The 27,846-nt window shown below is 37.3% G+C and overlaps 2 protein-coding genes across 2 annotated transcripts; one reads left to right on the top strand and one right to left on the bottom strand.

Moving 5' to 3' along the window:
- Positions 1-185: 185 nt before the first annotated feature.
- On the top strand, positions 186-10,555 carry oclna (occludin a). Its single transcript, XM_017693721.1, has 9 exons — positions 186-268; positions 607-668; positions 1,090-1,726; positions 2,363-2,530; positions 3,603-3,724; positions 4,567-4,749; positions 8,371-8,542; positions 8,788-8,829; positions 9,782-10,555. Exons 2-9 carry the CDS (start codon positions 616-618, stop codon positions 9,878-9,880), a joined length of 1,476 nt encoding a protein of 491 aa, XP_017549210.1. The 5' UTR covers positions 186-268; positions 607-615; the 3' UTR covers positions 9,881-10,555.
- Positions 10,552-26,682, bottom strand: erap1a (endoplasmic reticulum aminopeptidase 1a). The gene is made up of 19 exons (XM_017693719.2): positions 26,452-26,682; positions 25,798-26,316; positions 24,038-24,176; positions 23,362-23,496; positions 23,155-23,275; positions 21,975-22,129; positions 21,761-21,874; positions 21,121-21,252; positions 19,195-19,326; positions 18,724-18,807; positions 18,403-18,560; positions 18,237-18,316; positions 17,964-18,147; positions 16,370-16,526; positions 15,928-16,112; positions 15,562-15,723; positions 15,294-15,434; positions 14,726-14,807; positions 10,552-11,308 (listed from the first exon to the last, which is right to left on the bottom strand). The coding sequence occupies exons 1-19, from the start codon at positions 26,469-26,471 to the stop codon at positions 11,159-11,161; spliced, it is 2,850 nt and encodes a 949-aa protein (XP_017549208.2). The 5' UTR covers positions 26,472-26,682; the 3' UTR covers positions 10,552-11,158.
- Between the last annotated feature and the right edge of the window lie 1,164 nt (positions 26,683-27,846).

Genomic DNA, 27,846 nt, shown 5'->3' with positions numbered 1-27,846 from the left:
GAGCTACTAACCAATCCTAACGTAGGAGGGCGGGAAACACTAGCCAATGTTAACGCAGGAGGCGGGGCTTTCTGGAATACGGGTGGAGAATAAGGAACACTTTGGTTGGGGAGCTGAACACTGGCGGGTTCGGAGGCTGACGCTGACATCTTGATTTGGGGCGGGGCGAGTTTGGGCGTCGCCAAGCTTAAACCACCTGAGGAGGAATATGTAGCCCACAGAGCGCGGAACAGAGCGACTGGAAGGAGTGAACTCTCCGTCCAAACAGGTGAGTTTCTTTAAGTTTACATAATAAGGTAATTTCAGGTGACTCAGAGTAACTTAGAGGTTTAGAACCCTACAGTTATTTACATGATTTGTCGCTTTGCCGTCGAGTTTAAAGGATGTAGTGGCTTTAGGCTTCACAGGACACGAGACGCAAATCACACAGTTTAATCAGTTTTTAATTACAAGGCAAGCTTAAGTTTTAAAAATCACATTTCCATTTAGATGTGAAAACTAGATAATGATGATGTAAGTTCCAGTGTATCTGCTATACTATATCAAGTAACAAAGAAAAGAAATCTCTCCCGTTCGTTTTCTCTTCCCTTTGTTTTTCTGCTGTAGAAAACAAGAATGTCTTCCAAGCCGAATGGAAGCCCGCCTCCCTATGAGTCCGAAAATGAATAGTAAGTCATTGTAGCCATGTATTTATAAGTTGTTTGTTTATATATATATATATATATATATATATATATATATATATAATGTGTGTGTATGTATGTATGTATGTATGTATGTATGTGTGTGTGTATCTATGTATGTATGTATGTATGTGTGTGTGTGTATCTATGTATGTATGTATGTATGTATGTATGTGTATATATAAATAAACAAGTTGTTATATATGTTGTATAGTCTGCATATTGTGTCCTATCAAACTTATTGCGATGTTGGTTTTATCACTAAGCCTAGATCACACAATACCTACTTTTAAATAAGTTCAATCATTCTTCCAGTCTTAAGGCAGACTTTGAAATGTAATTGCTAAAGCTGCTCACTTCTTACCGACACAAATCTTTGAAAATGTTTTTTTGAAATCTCTCACAGTAATGTGCTTCCCCAACCTGCACACTCCTATTACGCTGATGATGAGTTACAGCACTTCTACCGCTGGACTTCCCCACCAGGCGTCATTAAGATTATGGCGGTCATCTGTATTGTGGTCTGTGTGGGTATTTTTGCCTGTGTGGCCTCCACTTTAGCCTGGGACACCCCTGGAGGGGTGACTGGGTTTTCGGGCAGCTACGGAGGAGCATATGGAGGAAACTATGGAGGAGGCTATGGTGGAGGCTATGGAAGCTTTGGTGGAGGTTATGGTACAAACTTCGGCTATGGCCTATTGGGCTCACAGAATGACCCCAGAAAGGCGAAGGGCTTTATGATTGCTATGGCTATCATCACCTTCGCTGTTCTTCTGGCCATGTTCGTCATACTGATCTCCCATCGGGCACGCACCAGAAAGTTCTACCTAATCCTCATTATTGTCTCTGCCATCCTGGCCCTGTTCATGCTTATTGCCACAATAGTCTACTTGGTTGCGGTTAACCCAATGGCTCAAACCTCAGGCTCTTTGCAATATAATCAGGTAATAGCACTTTGTGCCCAGTACCAGGACCCTCAGATTTCAAGTCAACTGTTGGTCAACCAGTACCTGTATCACTACTGTGTGGTGGACCCTCAGGAGGTGAGCACCCAGATGCTTTCTTCTTCTATTCTAACTACATGGTGACTCTCAACTCTCATGGTGAATCATACAGTGCGCTCTCCCCAGTGGCTTGTTTTAGAACTAGTTTATCATTTGGTTGCTTTTCATATTTGTGGCAACATTAATTGGCACAAAACTGAAGTGTTTTAATTTTCATCCATTTTCATGGTCTTAAAAATGTAGAAAAAATAGTTTATGCTTACATATTCAGCTTTCATTTCACTTAAAGTCACCATGAAAGTATCAGTACTTGAATCTGTGGCAGATGTAAAGATATAAGGAAGTTTATTTTGCTTACACATTGAGTTTCATTTACCATAAAATAGGAATGTATTACAATCAGAATATTCCACTTATTTTCACCATTAATTGTAATAATCATAATTTCACAAATAAGGCCAAACATAAAAATGTACTTTTAATCAAACCATTAGGCTTTCAGAAAAGACACTTAAACTGTGTAATCATCAAACATATTTCCAGTTAATCATTGCAGATTTATTCACAAGGTACATTTTCTCAGTGATATTCTTTTATTCAAGTTTAACCAAGGAAGTGTGACCGTCCTGCATTGAATGTCCCATGACCTCTCTTGCTTGTCCTTTACTCTTTCAGGCAGTGGCCATTGTTTTTGGGTTTCTAGTCACTGCGTGCCTCATCATCATCATGGTGTTTGCCATCAAGACCCGTCAGAAAATCAACTATTATGGGAAGGAGAATATTCTGTGGCGTCGAGAGAAATTTGTTGAAGATCCTAACCCTCCCCAAGATGTAGAGGATTGGGTATGTAGGTTTTTTTTTTGCCAGTCATAGTCTTAATTCTATCTTGATCAGATTTAGTTTTGCTTTGTTGACTATTAGCCATTTAGAAGTATTTTTTTTAAACACCTAATGGATATTAAGTGTTTGAAAATGCCATTAGCCATTGCCTTCAGCTCTGATGGTGAAATGGCAGAGATATGTTCTTGGATGATGCAGTTGAGACCCAGTGGTATATCAGCAGGAACAAGGTTCATTTCCTGAATTGTTGAACCGTGAGCCTTTTGAGTTCTGTTCTGAAGGTTGTAGCGTGTGTTGAGTTGCTCGTTGATAATGTTGCAGGTGGAAAGACAAGTTTCTGTCTACAGTGGCTTGTGGGGGAAGGGAAGTCACATACCTGGTTTCTGGGTGTGGTTTGTTGTGACAGTTTCACTCAGATACTTTGTTGAAATGGTTTGAGCATACTGTAAAGAAATAGGAATATATTAGTTTTTAAACCACTTGGACATCATCAAAGGGGCACTGCACTCTTGAGTATATAACACTGGTTGCATTTTTTTTATTGTAGAGCTTTACATTTTTAGCTAGAAAATGCTATGAATGCCTTTTTATATTTTGGAATGCCAATATTTTATTATTTTTTTTTTACCTAACTGAACATATGTTATTTGTTTCATATGAGTTTCACTCAATATTATTGCCTGTCTGTTTAGAGACCGACAGGTCAAACCAGTATCTAACAGTATTTTAGGAAAATAGGCCAGAACTTCAGTATAGTACTGCTTTTACCAGTGCAGTGTGTGTATGTGTGTATATATATATATATATATATATATATATATATATATATATATATATATATATATATATATATATATATATATATATATATATATATGTGTGTGTGTGTGTATGTATGTATGTATGTATGTGTATGTATATATGTGTATATATATATATATATATATATATATATGACAGAGTCTAAGCACTGGTAAAAGCAGTACATATACATTACACTATACAGTACTAACATACATTACATAACACTAAAGAATTTTCCCTATCTCTTTGTCTTACTATCTTTTTCTCTAAGGTGAATAATGTTTCTGGTGCTCCAGAGCCTGTACTGAATGAGTATCCTGAGAAGTTTGGAGGCTCAAGGAACTGCCTGGATGACAACAGTTCAATCTATGACAAACCTCCTGCCAGCCTTCTGTGAGTACAGCTCTTTTGTGACGTGCAGAAACTGTGACTTTGACTGTAAATTTACCTACCTCCTTAAATTAATTATCAGCTGCACCCAGCCAATGCGTCTTCACTAGAATTCATTTGTAAATTTTTTTTCTCCCTAGTTTTCCTCCCTTTTTTGTCATGGCCATTTCCACCTGCTTGATACTGTAGGTCTCCTGTCATACAATGCTATCAAGCTTCCTCCAAGCCAGCCACCGCATCTTTTCAAATGTCATTGGACAGATTAGTGTACTTGGAGGAGAATGATAACTAACAATTATATTACGTAAGTTAACAGACATGTTGGCTAGCATTGTGCTGAGTGATGAACAACAGGAGGAACAGTCATCCTAGCCACTCTGAGGGAGTGAGGCCAATAATTCTCTTTTGGACTCACAGTCACAGGTGGCTGTGAAATTGCTAGGGACCATATTTGCGTTCTCTTGATGGCTGGAGCAATGCGTAAACTGCTGCACCACATCTTCTGAAAATATCCAGACCATTGATATCCTAATTTGACAATGAAATGGCCTAAAATTACTTTTATATGGACCACAGGCAATTAATAACTTTTAGGGAATTGTTCTTCAAATACAGTGTGCATTTACATCACATTTTTACTTTTTAATTTATATTGTTTGTTGCTTATATGTTGCTCTTTTTATACTTAATTAGATTTATACTTAAAGTGAGTTTCCCTATGTCAGAAGACTCTAGAAACTAGTGAATCCTTAAAGTAGATACAAAGCTATGGAGCATAGTTGATCACAATCATCAGTAAACAGTGGAATGCTATAGCAGAGAACCTGTGTTTTTGGGTGGTTTAGGGGAGTGGAGCATAATATTCCAGTGCAGAATTCAGCTCCCTACTACAGCAGCTCTGATGTAGCCAGTTCAGCAAGTCGGCCCAAGAAAAGACGCGCTGGACGCCCCCGTCGTTCAGATGGAAAGGACTATGACACTGACTATGCATCATCTGGAGATGAGTTGGATGATCAGGACTTCTCTAGGTAAGCTAATGCACCTGGCCTGCAACCCTTGAAATGAGAATGGAACATATCATAGCTTGTTTGATGCCAGGGAATCCCAGGTGTCAGAAAAGAAATTTAAATAAGTGGGACAGATGAGGGGCCCTTATAGGCAAATTTTTTAGTACCGTAGTCCTCAATCCTGGTCTTGGACTGCCACTGTCCTGCACATTACTGACTAGCAAAACTTTTTTGAGATGAATTGAGTGTGTTAGAGCAGGAAAACACAATAACATGCAAGGCACTGATGCTCCAGGACTAAAACTGAGAACAACTGTTCTAGTGTAGTGTTTCCAAAGTCCTAATCTTTGTCCTACTGTAGCACACCACATTTTGTTGTCTGCTGTAATACACCCATTTTATGCTTGTTAAGGGCTTGTGAATTTTTGCCAGGTATGTTGGAAGCTGGAAAAACATTAACATTGGCATTGCTGCTGAATCAGAGCTGGATTAGGAAACATTAGTTTAAGTTTTAGGTTCAACAAGCTCAAAACTTAAAGCGGTCCTGGTCTTGGGAGTACCATGCACTAGAGCTTGACAATTTGGGGCAGATTGTGATTTTTCTAATGTGATTATTATTATTATTATTATTATTATTATTATTATTATTATTATTTTATTACTTTTTTTGGCCAATACATTAAAACAGATTATACATTTGGTTTCATGCCGAGAAAGAGAACCACAGATGCAATTTTTGCATTGAGTGTTGGTAGAGAAGTACAGAGAAGGTCAGAAGGAGCTACATTGTGTCTTTGTAGATCTAGAGAAGGCATATGATAAAGTGCCAAGAGAGGAACTGTGGTACTGTATGAGGAAGTCAGGTGTAGCTGAAAAGTATGTTAGGGTGGTGCAGGACATGTATAAGGATAGTGACACAGTGGTGAGGTGTGCAGTTGGAGTGACAAATGATTTCAAGGTGAAGGTAGGGCTACATCAGGGATCAGCTTTGAGCCCCTTCTTGTTTGCAATGGTGATGGAAAGGTTGACAGATGAGGTCAGACAGGAGGCTCCATGGACCATGATGTTTGCAGATAACATTATAATCTGTGGTGAGAGTAGAGAGCAGGTGGAAGAGAATCTGGAGAGGTGGAAGTTTGCAATGGAGAGGAGAGGAATGAAGGTCAGTAGAGACAAGACGGAATACATGTGTGTGAATGAGAGGGAGGGAGGTGGAAAGGTGAATATGCAAGGAGGTTGTAAAGATGGATGACTTCAAATATCTTTGGTCAACCATCCAGAGCAATGGACAGTGTAGAAAAGAGGTGAAGAAGAGGGTGCAGGCAGGATGGAGTGGGTGGAGACGGATGTCAGGGCTGATGTGTGACAGAAGGATAGCAGCAAGAGTGAAAGGGAAGGTTTACAAGACAGTAGTGCGTCCTGCTATGATGTATGGTTTGGAGACTGTGGCTCTGTCTAAAAGACAGGAGGCTGAGCTGGAGGTGGCGGAGATGAAGATGCTGAGATTTTCGTTGGGAGTGACAAGAATGGACAAGATTAGAAATGAGCAGATCAGAGGGACAGTGAAGGTGGAGCAGTTTGGAGATAAAGCCAGAGAGGCCAGGTTGAGATGGTTTGGACATGTGTTGAGGAGGAATAGTGGATATATTGGTCAAAGAATGTTGGAGATTGTGCTGCCGGGTAGAAGGAGAAGAGGTAGACCTCAGAGAAGGTTTATGGATGTAGTGAAGGTGGACATGGAGATGGTTGGTGTAAAAGTAGAGGAGGCAGTGGATAGGGCAAGATGGAGGCAGATAGACTTATTGTCCGTTTTATCAGCTCCATTTATGATATGGGTGCACTTTGTAGACTGTAGTCCATCTGTTGCTCTGCCTAATTTGTTAGCACCCTTTTACCATGTTCTTCAAAGGTCAGGACCCCAACAGTATTATTTGGGTGGGGGACCATTTTCAGCAGTGACACTGATATGGTGTTGGCAAGTTGGTGTGTGTTGTGCTGGTACCAGTGAATCTGACACAGTGCTGCTCGAATTTTAAACTCGACTCACTGTCCAGTCTGTTAAACACACCTACCTTGCTGGTACATCTTGTAGATGTAAAGTCGGAGACGATAGCTCAGCTATTGGTCATCCTCTAGTCCTTCAGCAGTGGTCACAGGATGCTGCCTGCAGGACACTGCTGGCTGGATAATTTTGTTTGGAAGACTTCTCACTTCTCAGAGTGACACTTAGAAGTTTAAAACTCCAGTAGTACTGCTGTGTCTGATCCACTCATACCAGCGTGACACCCACCAACAAGCTGCCACCACAATGTCAGCGTCATTGCAGTGCTGAGAATGGTCCACCACCCACATAATACCTGCTCAGTGGTAGTCCTGACCATTAAAGAACAGGGTGTAAGGGAGCTAAAAAGTATGCAGAGAAACAGATGGGCTACAGACTGTAATTGTAGAGCTGCAAAGTGCACCTATATAGTGCGTGGAGCTGATAAAACGAACCATAAGTGTAGAAACAAGGAGGTGGTTTTAATGTAATGGTTACCTAGTCTAAAAATTAAGTTGTGTGTTTTTTTTTTTTTTTTTTTTTTGTTTTTATTTTGGCGCCAAGACGACTAAGGCATTCACTTTTTCTGGCTTGGAAATACACATAGGTGTTTAGTTGATCTACAGGCATTTCAGCGCTTCACTAACTCTGTGCTATTAGGCTAAATTTCCTTACGTGTTAAGACAACATTGTTAATAACATGAGCTACATTTAAAATTGCGATTTGAAATTTGCACTCATTTAAATTCAATTTTGGAATAAAAACGATTGCTCTTTCAGCCCTAACCATTTCTCTACATGTTGTAGTGGTTTCCCTGTTCTAACTCACCACAACGAAGAACTTGTTTTAGTTCAACAGTTGCATCAGGTGTGTAGGGAGTAGGGGGAAAATGAGGGCATTGCATTTGATTTTTAGACATTGAGTGCAGGATGTATTTTTAATGCATCAGTGACTTGACTGGTTATATGACACAGTTGAAATAATCAATCATGAAGAAATGGAGATCAAGTATGGTTCATTTTTATTACTCTGTGATGCATCTTACCTATATGGTTCTCAGACCTCAGCAATGCATAAGGATAAGATAAGCAAAAACATATTAACTGTCTGTATTTACATGCAAATTAATAGATAAGATCTAAATTATATTAAGAATATGTAAAAGACATAATACTATGGTAAGTTAGTGAAAGTAAAAATAAAAAGTGGGTCATTTATTTAGCCCTAATGAAGGTAAGCATGAAAGTAACAAAGCTTTTGTTTTCCAGACAAATTCCTGACCATTTAAAGAACATCTAAGTGAATTATTTGGTGTGCTTTAACCACTGCAGTATGAAATCAGCAGAATCAAATTAACAAAAGATGAAATGTCACAAAAAATGGAATTTAGCAAACAAACTAGGTGTGAAAATGGCCTAAAATGCGGAAAATGTGATATTGCAAGAGCAGGATTGAAAACTACTGCCTTAAAGGAATAGCTTCCTAACTTCTCTCTGCTGTGTCTATGTCACATGGTTGATCATCACTTATCATAATTTTGACATATTTGATAATTTTTTTTTTTCTCACATACAAGCTTGTTTCCTTCACTCTTTCACAGTGATTTCCCCCCCATTTCTTATGATGAGGAGAGAGAGAACTATAAGCGCCAGTTTGACAGAGAGCACCAAGAGTACAAGAGCCTGCAGGCAGAGATGGATGAAATTAACAAGCGGCTGGCTGAGGTGGATCATGAGCTGGATGAGCTCCAGGAAGGGTCTCCACAGTTCCGGGTAAGAAAACAAGATTTTCTGGACTGTGTTTTTGTTTCCACTAATTTGGTTGAGCTGAGTCAAGCGTGACATGAAACTCCTTTGTTTACCTGTACATACGTCTTTATCTGATTTGACCCATGGTGGCTGTACTGGCTGTATAATTGCTCCCATTTTATTGTACCTGATGAACACAATCATGATAAATCTGCAAGAAATTGAAGTCTCACATACTTTTTCACTGACCTGTCATTGTCCTGTAACAGGATGCCATGGATGAGTACAATGCGCTAAAGGACAAAAAGAAGGTAGGAACAATTTGAATGTTTCTCACAGTTTTGTGTAAAAGTGCACTCTGAGAGCACTTGAAAAAGTGCTGACCTAGACATTTGTTTTGCTGGAGGAAAGTTTTCAAAGTTCTCAAAATTCTTAGATGGAGAAGTCTTTCCTTAATAAATAAAGGAACTGATGTAAAGAAAATGTATCAAATACAGTGTGAGTACATGAAGCATTCAGATACTGTTGTTGTTGTTGTTGTTTAATATACTTCCAGTGCTATAACCATTTCATATTTCCACACAGGTCTTTTGACTTTGTACTTATAAATTTTGGGGAAAAAAATCATAAGCATTAAAAAAGATGTGTAAAAAATGTAATTGGATGGGGGGAAAAATATTCAAAGTATTTAAATATCTTAATAATGTTCCCCAAGAGTACAGGTTCTTATGTCTGTTTTAATTCAGGAGTTTGGTTCGGCCATGCAAGGCCCTTTTTAGAAACCAGGCTTGAGCTACTTGATTGTATGTTTGAAGATGTCTTGTTGTCTTCTTCCCACTCGTGGCTGAGACTAAATTCTTCTAAGTATCTCCCTAATCATTGCTCCATCATTTTTCCTTCCTAGCATCATAATTCACTAGGTGTGTTATCTTCTTGAGATCATATGCACAACCCATCTGATAAGCTGAATCATTGCCAGAGTTCTTTTTGTTTCGTCTGACTAGTTCTGATTTGTCCAAATACTTGTGTGCAAATGCTTTTAGCATCTTCTTTTAGATGATTCTTTTTTAGCAGAGGAGTTCTTCATATCTAGAAGTACAAAGTCAAAAGGTATTGTTTTTACATTTAAATTGGATATATGCACTAGAAGAATATTAAACACCAAAAGCAAGTTTTCTCCTCACTGTGTGAAATTATAGTAATGTGACATGACTGTAGACTAATTTACTTTTTTTTTTTTTTTTTTTATTAATGTATGAAAAGAGTGCTGATTACCAGATGAAGAAGAGAAGATGCAAATATCTTAAGGCCAAGCTAAACCACATCAAGAGGATGGTCAGTGATTATGATGCTCGTGCATGAGGGTCTGGAAATCCAGACCATGCTATATACCAAAGGGATAAAGAGCATTTGGACAGAGTAGTGCATCCAAGGGCTTGCTGTATGTGAGGGAGGCCATTTTCATTACTGGATATTGGTAAATACAAGTAGATTTACTTATATTCCTGGTGCCTCGATCATTTTTTTTTTTTTTTTTAAAGTGGTCACAGCAGCTTTGGTCATTATGGGACATGGCACAAAGTTCACCTCTGAATTTTAGAGAACAATGTGTCTGTTGACCTGAGCAGCTCCAGTTTCTTATGATGTTACATGTTGTGGTTACAGGGGTTCTTTGAAGACTATAGAATATTCTAGCTGTTCTAGATTTAAGCTGATGTATCAGTTTCCTCTGTTAACTTATTTATACATAATTATATTCCTGTTTTAGGGGGAAATGGCAATGTGCTGTATTTTCACTTAATAGATTTATTTTGCTTGGGACTTGATCATTTAGGTACAAAGGAGAAAATCATTTAGGTACAAACTGCTCTATGTTCATAATGTTTAAGACTGTGAATGCTGTAATGTCATTGTTTTTCAGAATCTGTTTATATCTGTAAATATGCAAGTCTCATGGCTACAGTTTTCTGAATTTTCTGATGAATGATTGACTCTTATTTTTTATTAGAAAAAATAAAATGTTTTTAACAAAATTAATTTTAGAGGTGTTTCCCCAATTATTTTATTTTGATGAATTCTGTACTTTGCACATTGCAAATGTAAACACAGACAAAACTGGCAAAATACCAGTTAAAATTAAAAAAAGTCTAAATCAAACACGAAGATCAAATTTTGCACACAAGTAAACTGATGAACTTGCTAGATGGATGAATTTGTCCAGCTGGGGACTTGTACATACTACATTGGTGATCAGGTTGACAGGCATACATTAGGAAATATATTTAGGCAGCTGGATCTAGTATTTAGTATCAGGGCCTCAACCTAAATTTATATTACTAGCATATGAGTTCAGTTCATTGATCTGTGCCATTAGATAAAGCACAGATGTTTCAGGTTTAGGTTGGTTCTCTAGTTTTTAACTGTTCAGACAAGGGAATAACCTGACACAAATAACATGGAAAAAAATCTTATCTCGATGTTTATCAGCTGACATTACATAATAACCTGCAGGATTCTCCAGTTATGCCACTTAAATTCAGTACATTGCATAGTGGACTCCATACTGGCACTTTTGGATTTCTTCACACAACAATAAGTGTCATGAACTTTGCAGAATCAGCAATGGTTCCTGGGCCTCAGTCAGATGCTGTGGCTGTTGAGCCAGTGTGTGAGAAGTGGAACATTTTTATCCATCCAGCGGATGTTCTCCTCAATGTTCTCCACGGCCTGCTGGACACTGCGCAATCCTGCACCCATGCCCTGTTCCAGTGAACTAAAGAATGACTGTACCTGTAGAAAGGAGGGAGCTAAGTGAAATCAATAGTTTAACAAAAAAATCTAGTTTATCATTTTTGATCTCTTATCCAAAATGTGGTTAGTCAGCCGAAACATGAATGGTGTCTAAAATTAGGTTCTTTCATTTTGTGCTTGATCTGAGCGTGATGTAGTTAACATATATGGAAAGCTTATAACTGCTGTTTAGCCTTGTGCATACTTGCCTCAAGCCACACTGAGTTTTTAAGTAATCTCAAACAGACTTCATTCAGGGGTTGCACTGTAGAAGTGTATTAAACTTAAAATGTAAATGTAATATGCAAAATGGCAACATGTAATCCTGTTTAAATTTCAATTTTCAAAAGTACAAGAAAAACTCATTTCATTTTCACAGTCTCCCAATCTTTTTCAATTATCCTATCAGTGCGGGCCAAGAGCACGCTCAGCAGAAAAGGTTTTGTTTGGAACATGGTGGCCAGTCTTACATTAGAAGATGGAGTGAAACATCCACTTGTGATGGTTAATATGTATTTATACATGACCCATGAAGAATCTGTAACGTGTTACAGATTTTTCTGATGTAATAAGTGGCCACAAGTCATCATTATTGTCTGTGTTAGCCGATCATAGGCTACAGATAGAGATGACTCCATCATCAAAGTTTATCGTCTAATGTACACAGTGAGATTTGGATATAGTGTGTATAATGTGTTTCGATATATCTGTTACCAAAAATGTATTGTAACTGTACTGGTGTAGACAATTGTAAATCACATAACCACCATATCATATTGGCTGCTGTACCATAATGGTACCATGCCATATTTAATTTATGTTGGGATGCTGTCGCATTTTGTATGGGTTGTAAGGGATGTATTATTTTCTAAGGAAGTCTAGTAAGAGGAGCATTACAGTGATCAACTCTGCTTGTAACAAATACATGAACAAGTTTCTCTGCATTACTCTGAGATTGAAAAGGCTGAACTTTAGAGATTTTCTCAAATGATAAAAAGCTACTTTAGCATTTGTGGTTACAAGCAGATAAAACAGCTCAGAGTCTAAAGAACCACATTTCTCATAAAGCATTTTCTCTGAGTTTTAGTGCCAAAGAACAGTATTATCTGTTTTTTTTGTGATTAATTGTAGAGAATTTTGCAACATCCATTAAGAAATACCTGACACACAGCTAGTCTCCCTACAGAGTCTTGATCATCAGAAGGAATGGAAACATATAACTGGGTGTCATCAGCAATGTTTAGAAATGTTATATTTTGTTTTGTAATGACATCACATCGAGAGGTAACGTACAAAGAGGCCCTTAAAGGCCCTAAAACTGAATCTTGAGGGATTCTATGAGAAATGTTATATTTTTTGATGAAAGATTTCACACTGAAACCTTTGTTCATTGTTTATTATCTAAATCTGTTTTAAAGCATTCCAAAACTGTACCTGAGAGGTGACCCAGTATTCAAGATAGTATACTAAAATCTTGTGGTTAACAGTATCAAAAGCTGATCTGGAAATACCAGAATTGAAGGATTTTGTGCATCAACGCTGAGCCTAAGGTCATTCACAACAAGAATCAATGGTGTCTCAGTACTATGGTTAAAACAAAAACCTGATTGAAACTATATATATACCTTGTCAATATGAGATACACATTTATTTCTCTGAAAACAAATTTTTGCTAAGATTTTACTTTTAAAAAGGGAGGTTTGAAATTGATCTAACCATAAAATGAAAAATGGGGACCATTGCGCTTTACTCTTCTTAATCAAAACCTTGTAACACAGCATGACATAAAATAGCAGTGGTAAAGTGCAATTTAGACAATGTACTTCACTGGACAGGTGTAGTTGTTTTCTAATAAATTTATGGATTTTTAAACTGTTGTTTATTACCTATGTCTTTTACTTAGTGCTTTCACTAAGTATCAATGATAACATTTGATTTTATGCCAAACGTGACAATTTAGTCTCACTTTCTTGATTAGATTTGGGAGATCCTTGGTTTTATGTATGCCACTGGTGTTACGTTGTGTCATTGGTGTTACTGTGTGTTTTTTTCTGTAATGTTAAATAAAGTAATATTTTTATATTGATTGCCTTTTGCTACTTTCAAAAGTTCAGATTTAAGGTAATAAATGTATTGTTATAGCAAATATATTGTTGTGCAAGTGAAAAAAATAGACCCAACAGACTTTTAATAAACCTTAATTATCAAAATGAAAGAATATTCCCCTGGTGTGTTGCATTATCATTATTCTTCTGTTACTCTGACTACATGTGCTGAAGAGATTGGCAAATAATATTTCATAAAAATGTACCACAATCTTTAAATAAATGCACAAAAAAGTAAAAAATCATTAAGCTGTCATTTATGTGTCTTTGTTCAGCTATTAATTATGGAATAATATAGTCTACGTTTAAATGTTAGAAAAAGAAATATATTTTAAGACATCCTGCCACTCCAAAAGTGGGAGTTTCTGTAGAATTAACTGGAATCTCTATGTCCAGCCTCAGTTTCAGACAAAACCTTTTCCGCTAAACATGCAGTTGACCCACCCTCATGGTACGACTAACATGGTGGGATATCTCTATAATTGAAAATGTAGTCTGGTCGAATGCATTTTCAAAAGCATTTGGACACAAAATGAGCATGCATGTTCTCCTTTTACACTGGAATTTTGACATCTTTGTAGTTTGGAGTTCACATTGATAATGCAATTTCAAAAACATTATTAGAGAGTGCCAGTGTATTTAAGTTAATTATCATACTGAAACCGTTGTTGCATAATTGCATAAGGCAAGAATATGTACTCAGGAAATACATTTAACTTTAAGTAAAGCTACTCATAAAGCATTTAAATCTCTGTGTAAAAGAAATGTCAGTACTATTGCACCAATGTAAATGAAATCAACGAATTTGAAAGTAATCAAATATTTGTCATTAGCATGTTAAAAAATTCCAGGCTTTTCCATTTTTTTTACTGATTTTGTTAGTGGCTACAGCATTTTTTAGTGGCTACAGGCACAGCTACAGCAAGACACAGACTGTGTGATGTAAACTGGCATTTTATACCATTACCCATAAAAATGCACAAAAACATCTAAAAACACAGCTAAAACAACTGAGGCAGCCATATTATGGACAAAATTTTGTCCATATTTTTGTCCATTTTTTTTAACAGTAGTAGCTGTCTTGGCTGACTGACCACATTTGATTTATAGCTGTACATCTGTCCTCTGTCTATGTTTGATGTAAATTAATTTTATTTGCCAAAATACCTTAACTAAAACATAAGGCAAATGGGGAACATCTCCTGGCAATACTTTTAAGTGCAAGACTGGTCTTAATACTTGTTTAGTAAACCATACCTATGTAATTCACTGTTTTTAGAATGGTTTGCTTGATATCTGGAAATATGTGTACCTCCACAAGTTTTTCCCTGGTTGAGTACTGATTGGTCACCCCAACTACCATTCGTGAGATAGAGGAAGAACCAAGATCAAACCTACGAGAAAAACACAGTTCATTGTTACATACTGCACTAATGAAGGAATACTGGCAAGAACCAGCCAAAAATATTTCATTGACAAGTGCCACTGACTACTGGAATTCTCACTAATGACTTTTAAAAAATGCATTTTTAAATATCACAGGTGCAAAGGGACCACAGTTACCCAACTACAGCATCTATCTTTTGGGTTTCTCTGTGAGGTAAATTTCACCATCAGCTGAACACACTTACCTTAACGAGGTACCTACGTTTGTTCAAAAGTAAGTTTGATTAATTTTATTCTACGTCATGAAACTAACACTGTATTTCACAACTGTAAATCGGATTTTTATGTGGAAACTGATAAAATCTAAAAAAAACAAAAAACAAAAAACAAAAAAAACAAAACACAAAAACATCTTTTCACTCAGTAAGACAGGACAATGTTGCTAACATGGTGATGTTTTCATTTAAAGTGGTCTGTAGTCTGCGCAAACTTACTTTTGTACCAGTTTCTGCCAATTGGTCCTTAGGAAGTCCCAGGCCAGTTTGTAGGCTTGTGGGTTTTTACTGACACTAATGACTAGAGATGGCAGCTCATGTGTCTTCAAGATGTCTCCCTCTAAACCCCTCTCTATCAGCCTGGATTCAGAGACAAAGACAAATACACAAGGTTTCTTAGATTAGGGTCCAATTCAGAAAAGGCATTTGGTGGTGATGTTTTCATTCAAACTGTCATAAGAACCGATTTAGACAAATTTCAACAAACCACTTAAGCTTGTCAGCCAGCGGGCTGTAGGACAGCGCTGCTTTGATTTGACTCTTCTCAGAAGGATACAAGGTTTGGCGGTACTTTTCCAAGAGGAAATCCCAACCTTCCTCTGTCCGTGCCCCCTCAGTGTAAACCACCAAACGAACGTCAGCAGGTAACCTGGAGGATGAAAAACAATTCGTCTCAGCCTCAGAAGCTCTACCCACAGAGGTACACAGATGGCCTATAGAGGGACCAAGACTGGTATTCCTTGCATGACAACCAGAATTCTGGCTTGTGAGACTAGAACACAGTGTAAAAAAGCCAAGACCCAAGGGTGAAGAAAGTACATGTCATTAGGGGTGACAAACAGGACATCCTGACCTCATCTTGCCATCTGACTCCTTCCATTTCTGGAAGAGCTCCTGGGCAGTCTGGACGCAGGGTCCGTAGCGGCGTACACAGGCAAAGAGTAGCAAATAGTTGCGCAGTATCCTCTCTGACACTGAGCCCTCATCACTCCATCTTTGGGCATTAATCAGTCTCTGGAACAGATTCATTAAGTAGCTCTGCAAACAGAGTTACATTGGGGTCAGTTTAACAAATAACAGTCCTTAGTGTATTGTTAAAGAAATAATGCTAAAATGAATAAAAGCTAGTAGACTCCAGTTAGCTTTCACTCACTGTTAGCTATGTTAGCTTTTTTGTATGACAGGAACAAAGATTCAGATATGCCATTACTGTTTAGTCATTTCCTTTTTTCAATAAAAGTGATTCAGAAAATAGAAATTGTTTCTGCATCATCAGGTTTTCTTGAACTACCAACCTTTAACTGGTGCTCTAATGTTGCCATATCTCTCTTCTCCATGAGCTTGTAGAGAGGCACCAGTTCACCGAAGCCCTGCGTCACTGGCATGATCTCAGTTTCGTACCTCAGATACAGGCTTAGGCTCAGGGCCTTGTCAAGAGGGACCTTTCCAATGCTGAGATAAATAAATGAGACATCAGATTCCATAGTAGGAATACATTAAGTGCTTTTATAGTGTTTAAGCCACTTTAGTGCAAATACTGTGTTCACACTGGGAAATGCAATCACAATGCAAAAAAGTAAATACATTGAGTTACAGAAGAAATACATTAACCAGATTACAGGAACATTCTAAAAATAACGTGGTAATAAGCAGGATTTCATTGAAACACTTATCAAAGTTATTTTCTTATTTGTGGTCATCTCTATGAGCTTTATTTATCTGTTAAAGGCAGCATTAACCACTCGCCGCAGCACAGAGGGAGAGAGGAGTCAGCTCTTTTTGGCTCTCCTGAGGGGAGAACACTGTAGCAAGGCAAGTGTTAAACTTGGAAATAGGAAAGAAAAAAACTCACACCACAAACAGCATGTTTGCTTTATCAACAATCTTAAGTTATAACTGACAGATGCAAGTGAAGCTGTTGTTATCACTGTGAATGATGCAGGTCTGTATTCTATTTTCAAATAAACATAAAGCGAAGACTATTACACTCCACCTGTATTGTTTCTGTGCATTTCTGTTTGTCTTATGTTAGGAGGTCATCCTGCTTAAATGTTTTTTTGTCCACCATTAATTTAATTCTAAAACGTAATACAAAAGTAAGGGGAAGTAAATGTGAATGGGAAAGTAAGGGGAAGTAAATGTGAATGGGAAAGAATTCCACCTACAAAGCTTCAACAATTACTGTCCTCAGGTCCCAAACGCTTATTGAGTGTTGATAAAAGGAAAGGTGATTTAATACAGTGGTAAACATGCCCCTGTCCCAACTTCTTTGGAACGTGTTGCAGGCGTCAAATTCAAAATATTTGAATATTTGAACATTAAATATCTTGTCTTTATAGTGTATTCAATTGAATATAGGTTGAAAAGGATTTGCAAATCATCGTATTCTGTTTTTATTTATGTTTTATGCAACGTCCCAAATTAATTGGAATTGGGGTTGTATTAAATACCTAGATAATGTAAAAGAGCTACCAAAAAGTGAAGTGTGGAATATTAAATACAGCTGCAGTCAGATTGCTATTTGTCACAACTGCCAATGTTATTTAGGAGTAAAAAGGCCAGAGTTTTTTTGTGTGGTTATGGAGGCTATACAGACACAATTCAATGAGGAGGTAATACATAGTAATTTGTCATTTCTGTTCACAATTTAAGACAATACTACCCTACACAAAAATATGCTACAGATAGTAAAGTATGTAGTCCATAGTGTTCAAATTTAGACATAGGAATTGTCTTAATTGCTGGAAGAATTAATTGAAGATTTAATTTACACGTTCACTGCAGAGTCAGAATTTTACACAGACATTATTAATGCTGCTGTGGGGCATGCTTAGAGGCATGAAATTGTGTATTGGTCACAACTTCAAGCCAAATATGAAAAAGGCTCACCTGACCAGCTGGAAGATATTGTGTATGAGGCTGGCTCGGTCATTTCCGCTTAACACTGTGTGATTCTGCTGAAGCTGCCTGATCAAAGCATCCCAGCCCCCGGTCTCGTAATGGACAATATAATACCCTCGCATGTCCACGTTAAATTTAATCCACTCTACTTCTGCTGGCAGATATAACACATCTGGAAGTGACAGAGATAGACTTTAACAATGAAAAGAAGAATAAAAGAAATACTTTTCTGTGTTTCACTCCAGTTGGCACAGTACAAACCTTTTCTATTTTTAAGTAGAAAGCGCTGGACAGAACTTGAGCTGCTTGTGATGTAGGTCAAAGGCACTTGCCAAAGGAAACTTGTTTAACAGGTACAAGAAAATAAACACATTATAATACTGCAGTTTCAGTAGAAAAAACTGTATATAATGTATTATTCACCAACCTTGAATTCTTTGCAGGATCTGCCCCTTTAAGGTACCTCTCCTGTTTCAGGTAGACCTCTCGGCCTTTAACCTCTACACTAATGATGGGAAAACCCTCTTGCAGCGTCCAGGTATCCATGATAGCCTTCACATTCAGGTCATCATCCATATACCATTTCTATTAATACAGTTTTAATTCCATGGTAAGAATGAAAAGATTTTAATGAATAAAATTATGACATTATGTATTACAGATAATCTTTTGCAGCCAAAAGAAGAAGGATTATTTAATTAAACTTTATTTTGTGATGTCCTCTTCAAAGTAAGTAAGAATAACATACAGAGGCAGAGGCACTGGACTTGCTGTCTGAACAGAATCCATCTGCTTTGAGTCTTCCAGAGTCTAAATCGTCTGACTGACAGATCTGAAAAAAGCCATATCATTAGTTTCTTGGATTATTGTTGATGGTTTATATACATGTAAACAGGAACAACAGAGACTAGATGACACACCCGGCTGAGTTCAATCAATCCATTCAAATCACTGAAAGCTACAATGTTTAATTACACCTACAGGTAATCAAATCCCAAACACTTCACTTACACATATTCATTTGGACTGTCAGGCCATGCAATTCAGATGAGAACAGATGACCAATCGGGCCTGATGGACACATGCATGGGGCTTCAGCCATTAACTTATAACTCAGTAACTTAGATCTGGATGAGGTCATCTGAGGTTTGTGCCCAGAAGTTTAGGATTCATTCATTTATTATCTGTCTTTTATGTCTCTGAATGCAGAACAACTTACATTTGTCAGACTGTACCAGAGATCAGCATTTACAGTGTTCTGGTAGCTGTGATTCTTCAGGTAGCGTATAATACCCATCTTAAAGGCTTCTGGGGTCAGGAAATCTCTCAGCATGTTCAAAACACAGGCTCCCTTAAGAAGGTATGTAAATAAATATTATATTACAGTCAGGTCCATAAATATTAGGATCTAAATCTTCAGTATTTTAGTTGTCTACCATAGCATATTTGAGATTACTTTAAAATTACACAATAAATATGAGCTCAAAGCACAGACTTTCAGCTTTAATTTGAGGATATTTACATCTAAATCAGGTAAGTGGTGTAGGAATTACATTTTTTTACACAGCCATCCATTTTTAAGGGCTCAAACATAATTTGACAATTGACTGATAAGCTTTTTCATGACTCAGTGTGTTATTCCTTTATTACTTCACATACAAGTAAACAGATAAAGGTCTTAAGCAGAGTTAAGAGTTGCATTTGCATGTGTTATCTTTTGCTGTTAACTCTCAATATGAAGTTCAAAGAGCTGTGACTGCCACTCATGAGGCTGAAAAATCAAAACAATCCTATCTAAGAGGCAGCAAAAACATTAGGTGTGGCCAAATTAACTATTTAATACATTGTTTAAAAATAAAGAGTGTACTGGTGACTGTGGTAAATGAGAGAAAATGACAGAAGAATCCCTTGCCTTTTCTTCACAATTGTTGGCCAGAACATGAACACTATCCAAGACGTGAAATCAAAACTGTAGATAAAACGTCCCAAAAACAAGCACAAACTGAGCACATCTACAGTAAAAGCCTAGCAGAGTATCACTAGAGAATATACTCAGCATCTGGTGATGTTTATGGTTTTGAGAGTTCAGGCAGTCATTGATTGCAAAACATTTTAAAGTATTAAAAATAACAGTTTAAGTTATTATGTTTGTCCAGTTACTTTTTTGTCTCTAAAATAAGAGGGCCTATGTACACTATATTGCCAAAATTATTCGCTTGTCTGCCTTCACACACATATGAAATTGAGTGACATCCCATTCTTAATCCATAGGGTTTAATATGATGTCACCCCACCCATTGCAGCTACAACAGCTTCAACTCTTCTGGGATGCTTTCCACAAGCGCATTTGTGAGGTCAGACACTAATGAGATGAGAAGACCTGACTCGCAGTCTCCACTCTAATTCATCCCAAAGGTGTTCTATCGGGTTGTGGTCAGGACTCTGTGCAGGCCAGTCAAGTTCTTCCACACCAAACTCGCTCATCCATATCTTTATGGACCCTGCTTTGGTACACAGTCATGTTGGAACAGGAAGGGGCTATTTCCAAACTGTTCCCACAAAGTTGGGAGCATGAAAAGAAAGTTCTCATCCTCTGCACACTATGTGCTTCAGCATCCGCTGACCCTGTTCTGTCATTTTATGTGGCCTACCACTGCGTGGTTGAGTTGCTGTCATTCCCAATCGCTTCCACTTTGTTATAATACCACTGACAGTTGAATGTGAAATATTTAGTAGTGAGGAAATTTCACGACTGGACTTGTTGCACAGTTAGCATCCTATTACAGTACCATGCTGGAATTCATTGAGCTCCTGAGAGCGAAGCACTCTTTCACAAATGTTTATAGAAGCAGTCTGCATGCCTAGGTGCTTGGTTTTATACAGTTGTGGCCATGGAAGTGATTGGAACACCTGAATTCAATTATTTGGATAGATGATTGAATACTTTTATATAGTGTATGTATGAAAATGGTTCTAATTCCTACAGCATTCACTCTATTTGGATGTAAATACACTTGAGCTCACGTTCATAATGTAATTTCCCCTTTAGTATGCTGTGATAGACAGCAAAAATGATAACTTTTGCAACATCCAAACATGGTTGGTAATGCATATGAACAGTATATGAATGTATGTGATTCAGTACCTTCTGATAGGACACATCATCAAACATTTCCCTAATCTGAGCCGGATTCTCCACAGGGGTAGAGATGGGATGGGATGAGCTCAAAGAATCCACCCCCATGGCTGTGAAACACTTTTCCAAGAAGTAGTCATTCTAAAGCAGAAAAACTTTTGTAAATAAATCAATAAAATCAAGGAATAAATCAATAAAAAGCCCATATCCTACATTTTCTTGTATTTTTTACACTTTTATGAGAAATGTACCAAAAACATAATTCATAATTCATCACCATCATCATCATCGTTGTCGTTAACCGCTTAGTGCAGATAGGGTTGCGGCATTGATAATTCATTTTTGTTAGAGTCTTTAAGACCAATTTATGTAAATGACATCTGTTCTGAATGGCCCCGCAACCCAGCAGGATAAGCGGTTTCCAGAAATGATGTGTATTTGTTCTGATTGGCTGCCCTGTATTGTGTAGCATTTAAAGAGCAGCACAGCCTGACACATTCCTTATAACTTCAATTTCAATAAGTGGAGCTAAACTACTTTAGGCTAAAGGCTGGGGGTTGAATAGTACATTTTGAAACTTTCACAGTGTTTTCATACTATATCAAACTCTTTTATTGTATAAAAGCAAAGAAAATTCTCTCAGCCTCACCACTTGTAGCTCAGGATAGGTAATATTCACAGAGACAAACTCCATGAACTTGGCAAAGCCCTCATTTAACCACAGGTCATTCCACCACTGCATCGTCACCAGGTTACCAAACCACTGGGAAAAAGAGGTATGAAGGGAAAGCAGCGGTCAACAAAACATAGCTGTGAACAGTGTGCTTTAGATCAAGACAAGCAGAAAATCCCAGATACACAACCTGATGGGCAAGCTCATGGGCAATGACCTTGGTGATGCCCAGTTTGTCAGAGGTAGAAGACCGTTCAGGATCAAAAAGCAGCCCTGACTCTCTGTATGTTGTCAAGCCCCAGTTCTCCATAGCACCTGACTGAAAATCCGGGATTGCTGCAAGATCTGGGAATAACAGTTCAATATGACAGTTGATATAAAATTAAAAGTGATTTTTTGTGTAAATATCTGCTGATGCCAATACATAAACATTTTCAAAATGTATAATTTGAGACTGGATCCATCTGGATTAGTATTACAGAGAAATGTCTTTATTTATGTAGGATTACAAATTTAGTAAAATGAAAAAATGCAGTACTTCTGTAGCACAATAAATACATCATCTAATATCAGTCTAAAATATTACTCACATCAAAACATCTGTACAATGGCAGGATTTTTTTCAAAGCAAAAAGAGAATTAATGGTGTGGTCAATCATTGTCAGTGAAATACTTTTTATAATATTTGCTGAAATGATCTTTACATTCTGGCAATATATGCTCAGACAGAAAATAAACAGTCTCTGTGGCTGTCTCAAACTGTAAATGGAAGAAAATCAAATAATGTGGACCACCAACATCCAACCAATCAGGAGGTTTCTACATGCCAATCTAGTGCGTGCAGAGCACCTACGTATGCTACCTAGCTATAGATACACAACTGAGCTGTGACACTGAATATACTGAAGCACTGTGACAGTGGATTTATTCTTCTAAGAAAAAAAGTCATATAAAATTACACAAAACCCAAGACCTACAGCAACTTATTCTGCCAAACAAATAAAAAAAAGAGCAAGTTGTGAAGCTAAAGGTTTTCAAGGTCAAGGTGTGGACCTGTGGCAGTCTGTATCTGCTAGAGAAGTAACTTTGCATAGCACATGTGAAGCTAACATCAAAGTGTCCTCTGGGTTTTGAGGGATTTTAAGGTAGATATGTGGCTTAATTAACTTTGGTGAGCACCAATGCTCAGGTGTAGTAGCATAGGCAGCACGAATGCTAGCTTTATCTTGCTGTTGCCAAAATGGAAGACCTCACCTTTAAGGCCTACAATATGCAGCCTCATAAAAGTCCAAGAGTGTTACTACCATGTTGAGGGCCTATTCCGCCTGACTGATTATTTCTGGAACAGTGTCCACAAAATTTTTACTCACCTTGTTTGGGAAGCGGATAGGGGATGTCAAAGTAATCATCGTAAAAGTCAAGCAGCGTAACTGCTGTGTTGAGGGCGTATTCCGCCTGACTGATCTTCTCTGGAACTGTATACACTGATATCTACACAAGTAACATTTTGTCATAAAAATGCCAATTAGCAGCAGTCAATTAAAGCAGCATTACAAGAGATGGCAAAGTAAGCATACCTCAACTCCATGCTGGCTTCTCTTACTGATGGAAAGGAAATCACAGACTATGAAGGCCACTAGATAAGTGCTCATCTTCACAGTCACATCATAGTGATCCTCCAACAAGCCACCTGCAAGCTCCACGGTTTTCAGCTTCAAGAAAAACAACAATTGCACCATAGTAAACATACATTCTAATTAGTTACACCCTTCTAAATTACATCTAATACAGCTACTTTAGCTGGCACCCACTGCTGAAGCATTCAGTTGTGCACACCCAGCTTGAATGATCTCAACTGAAAAGTTTTGCCAATAGAATGGGAATGCTGTGCAAATGTACAAATAAGCCAAATAACACCATGCCCAATGCCAAGCATCAGCTAGAGGAGAATAAAGCCCTCCAGCATTGGACTGTGAAGCAGAACTATGTTCTCTGAAGTAAAAAAGAGCTGTATACAGTATCTTTGACATGAACATTTATAGATTCAAAACTAATCATTCAATATCCATACCTGACAACACTAATATTCTAGTATAAAGTCTTCCCAAAAGAATTGAGGATTACAAATGAATTATTATTGGGCAATTATAAATTATTTATATGATAGATAAGCAGGTGTATGCAAACTTTTGGACATATAGTGTACAACTGGTGTTGACCCATGACATTGTCTTGATGGAATTAAGGCAATACCTTAGGCATATTGGAAATAGAAATGTGCCTTGACTCTCGGCGTACACGAATAGAGAAGTTGGCTTTAAAGCCTGGTTCATCAAAGCAGGGGAACGCAGCTCGAGCATGCGTGGGCTCAAACTGGGTGGATGCCAATGCCCTGCAATGGACATAAATCAATGATTAATTTATGCATCAAAATCAACCCAAGGATTACGAAGAGTCAGAGCCCTAATTTCATTGACATTGATTACTGCAAATCCAGTTTCAGAATACATTAGGCCCAACAGTCATTCTTCACTGGAACTAATTGAAGAACTAAATATTAGTCTATACACAAAACCAGTATACCCTAAGTTTACTACACTGTTACAACCTAAATAAATGATTTCAAGTGGTAAAAAGCAATTTAAATAGTATTATTCCACTGAGATAAATATGCTTTGAATAAAACAAAATGAATGAGATGGACAGAGGCAATCATTTTCAATTCAAACTTCAAAAAATTTAAATCAACTTCTACACCTAATTTGGTCCTACATTCATTGGCCATTTTATCTAAAACACCTACGATACAGGTGTACAGTTACTTACTGTACTCTTTACTGTTGCTGCACGATTTGCCAGCCACCCTCTATCACATCCATCATTAGAAAGGGACCAGATATTATTTGCAGTTATTAAACAATGCAGCAGTTTCAGAATCTTACAGAAAGTGTAGTGCAAGAGTATAAGGCACAAAGCACTACTGGAATTTTTAAACATTTTAGAGCTGGTGCTGGACTAGTCTGCCAAATAGTATTATCCACCAACACAGTGGTCCTGTAGTCAGAAACCAACAACTGATGAAACTGTGAATGACTAATAAGTTGTGGAGAAAAACAATAAACAAATTTCAGTCCCAATAGTACACCCTTACATGGAAAAAATATGGGTATGTCTTTTTATGTATTTGTATTACATTTCAAGTACTTTGCAGTTCATGCCGAAATACAATCCAAACATTAAAATGTATTTCAGAATATACTGCCATATCAACCAAATATATTTAAAAAGAAATTAATTTTAATATGTATGTGAAAATATTACACATATAAATGTACCATACAAAAACAAATGTATGCAAACGTATTCATCAAATACACTTGAACATGTATGAAATTAGCCAAAATAATTGCCTAATGCACTTTACTGTTTGGAATATCATTGAAATTAATTATTGCAGTAACTAAATTTTAAGTGAATGAACCTTTCAAATGGCAAAGCAAGTGTTGCAGGTGCTGTCTTACCACATACACACATGGTTAAGTACAATGCAAAACCCAGAAGTCAGTACTATTTAGTTGTATCTGTAACCATTGTGAAAACCACATACAATTAAAAAATATACATTGACAAATAGAAATAAATGCATTTTAAATGTATGTCTAACAAATACACTGGCAGATGAGTATATTTAGAATATATTTAATTTTTTTAAAATAAAAACATATTTAACAACGATATTTTTAGTCGTTTTCAAAATTGCAAAAATATGTTTGATAAATACATTTGAAATATATTTGTTTTCCATGTGGCCCTACAAGGTGTAATAATAATGTACGTGTGTCAGTAAGTGTACATAGTGTTTCTGGTCACGGTGGTCATATCTGGTCAGTGACAGTCTGATGGTGGCCTGTTAATTTAATTGTACACCTACAAAGCGGACCTTTATAAAATGGCCCGTTAAGGTAGATTCAAGGTGGCTGAACTGCCAACTCAGCGTACTGAAAATGCCTTACCTGACCTCCCCATTGCGTGTGGTGTACGTCCCTTTATAAAAGCCATGAAAAGTGTCAGAGAGATTAGCTGAGAAATCCAACTGTATTACATGCAGTCCCCTAGTAAACGTCAGACTTTCAGAAGACAACGCAATCTGCTCAAAATGTTCAGACTCTTGGAGCTGAAGGAGATGGGGATGCCTGGATCCTAAACGAAGTGCTCTGGAGATGTGGAGGTTCTTGCTGTTAAGAAAGATGTGTTTGGTTTCCTGCCGGACCTCCAACTGGATCTGTACGCTTCCAGTGAAGGTGAGGAAAGTAAGGTTTGGATGGATCAGGAGGTCGTAGTGAAGTGGCCTAACACTGTCTGGCAATCTCATCTTGAATGGCAAACTGGTAAATGTGGTGTTTCCGTTATCATTTGCCTCAAGAGGAGGGACGAGGGAGAGCAAAAGGAGAACGCTTAACTGCAACATTATTCTGTTGTCCTGTTTTTCAAGAAGAGAAACAGAGGGACAATCGACAGCTTTCTCTCGAAATCTGCAAGAGATACCATGTTTGATTAGGTTAACATGAACTACAGGAAAGTCTACATCTAAGCTATTTGAACGACAGGTCTTACTACTGTAGCGTATGGCAATATAATATTGTTTATAATGAAAAGAATAAACAAACCTTAATGAAAACGCGGACATCGCTGTCGTGTTAAGTGAAAGTGAAAGTGAGCCGTGCTTCCTCCAGAAACGTTTTATTTTTGGCGGCTAGACGGCGGCTAGGTAGGAATGGCGGGTTTCTAGCGAGGTTATCAATATTAGCGAACTTTTAAAGGCTGGAAGAGTCATTTGTTAAAAAAGACCTTTTTACAGTGTAAAATTCGTAATTCGAGTTTCTTCCTCTGCAGAAAACTAAAAAAAAAAAAAAAAAAAACAGCCAGAGGTCTATGGTATGGATACAGCGCCATCTGTCGTTAAAAAAGGGAAACGTGGATTATGTGATGGTGCCGCCTTGAAGTGTTGTAGGTATTGATACTAGGTATAGGTATTGATGTGGAAATGCATTTCGATGATTTGATATCCTATTTATTTGAAATATATTTTGTGTGAGCGCTGTCTCACTGCATATGTACGTGGTTAATGAAAAGTAAATCTCTGTCTCTCTCTCTCTCTCTCTCTCTCTCTCTCTCTCTCTCTCTCTCTCTCTATATATATATATATATATATATATATATATATATAAACACACACATACATATATGTATCTTTAAGCTAAAATTTAGCCACGTTTTATGTTCATGTTTACTTGATTCAAAATAACTTTCTCCCATCATTGATTCAAAATATAATTTGGGATCTACATACCAGAATATCAAAAATACATTACAATATAATCAGGCAATCAATCAATCAATCAATCAATCAATCAATCAATCAATCAAATAGAGTATTTTACTTTTTTGGAACTTGCTTGTGACAGTGTCAAGCGTTAAGGCCCACTGACACCCAAAATGGCACTAATATGGATGAAACAAATCGATACAGTATAGTAGAGTGATATTTGGAGTTAACATTGGAGTCAACAGTATTGATACATGGAGGCCCAATTATATTGTTTAATACTTTAAGTATTACATTGATTGTCTATTACTTTAACATTAATTTCTGTCTCAAGCCATGAAATGCTGCTGTTAAGGCCAATGTTTCTGTTTGGCCTCAGTTTTATTAAAGGAATGGTTTGGCAAAAAATCTAATTTACAGTTTTTTTCACTTACCCCAGATGTAGTCAAACAGACAGGACATGTTTTGTGTCCAAATTGTGCCTCTTTATTTTAGTGCTGGAGCTAAATGTAAGTCTAACAATGCTAACAGACACTAGAAGTCTATACACCCAAATCTTTTCCATAAATACATGCTCAAAAGTTGTTGTGCAGACTTGTTGGCTGGTTTGGGACACAGTAAGACTTACAACTGACTTGTGACTGTAAAAATTAACAAAATTTTTCTAAAAGCAGTGGACAGCACTTTTAGCCCTATCTTGGCTGATTGATTACATCTGCGAAGTGGAAATTTATAT

The sequence above is a fragment of the Pygocentrus nattereri genome, chromosome 18, assembly GCF_015220715.1.
Source record: "Pygocentrus nattereri isolate fPygNat1 chromosome 18, fPygNat1.pri, whole genome shotgun sequence".
Lineage (NCBI taxonomy): Eukaryota > Metazoa > Chordata > Actinopteri > Characiformes > Serrasalmidae > Pygocentrus > Pygocentrus nattereri.
This window is presented reverse-complemented; position numbering and strand designations above follow the sequence as displayed.

Excerpts from the sequence above, each read along its gene's own strand:
- erap1a (XM_017693719.2), bottom strand. The coding sequence starts at position 26,471 with ATGTCCGCGTTTTCATTAAG. Across the intron at positions 21,875-21,974 it reads CCCATGAGCTTGCCCATCAG|TGGTTTGGTAACCTGGTGAC; the intron begins GTTGTGTATCTG and ends TCTTTTTCCCAG. Across the intron at positions 11,309-14,725 it reads CCAGGGAAAAACTTGTGGAG|GTACAGTCATTCTTTAGTTC; the intron begins GTACACATATTT and ends TCCTTTCTACAG.
- oclna (XM_017693721.1), top strand. The coding sequence starts at position 616 with ATGTCTTCCAAGCCGAATGGAAGCCCGCCTCCCTATGAGTCCGAAAAT. Across the intron at positions 2,531-3,602 it reads CCCAAGATGTAGAGGATTGG|GTGAATAATGTTTCTGGTGC; the intron begins GTATGTAGGTTT and ends TTTTTCTCTAAG. Across the intron at positions 4,750-8,370 it reads GATGATCAGGACTTCTCTAG|TGATTTCCCCCCCATTTCTT; the intron begins GTAAGCTAATGC and ends ACTCTTTCACAG.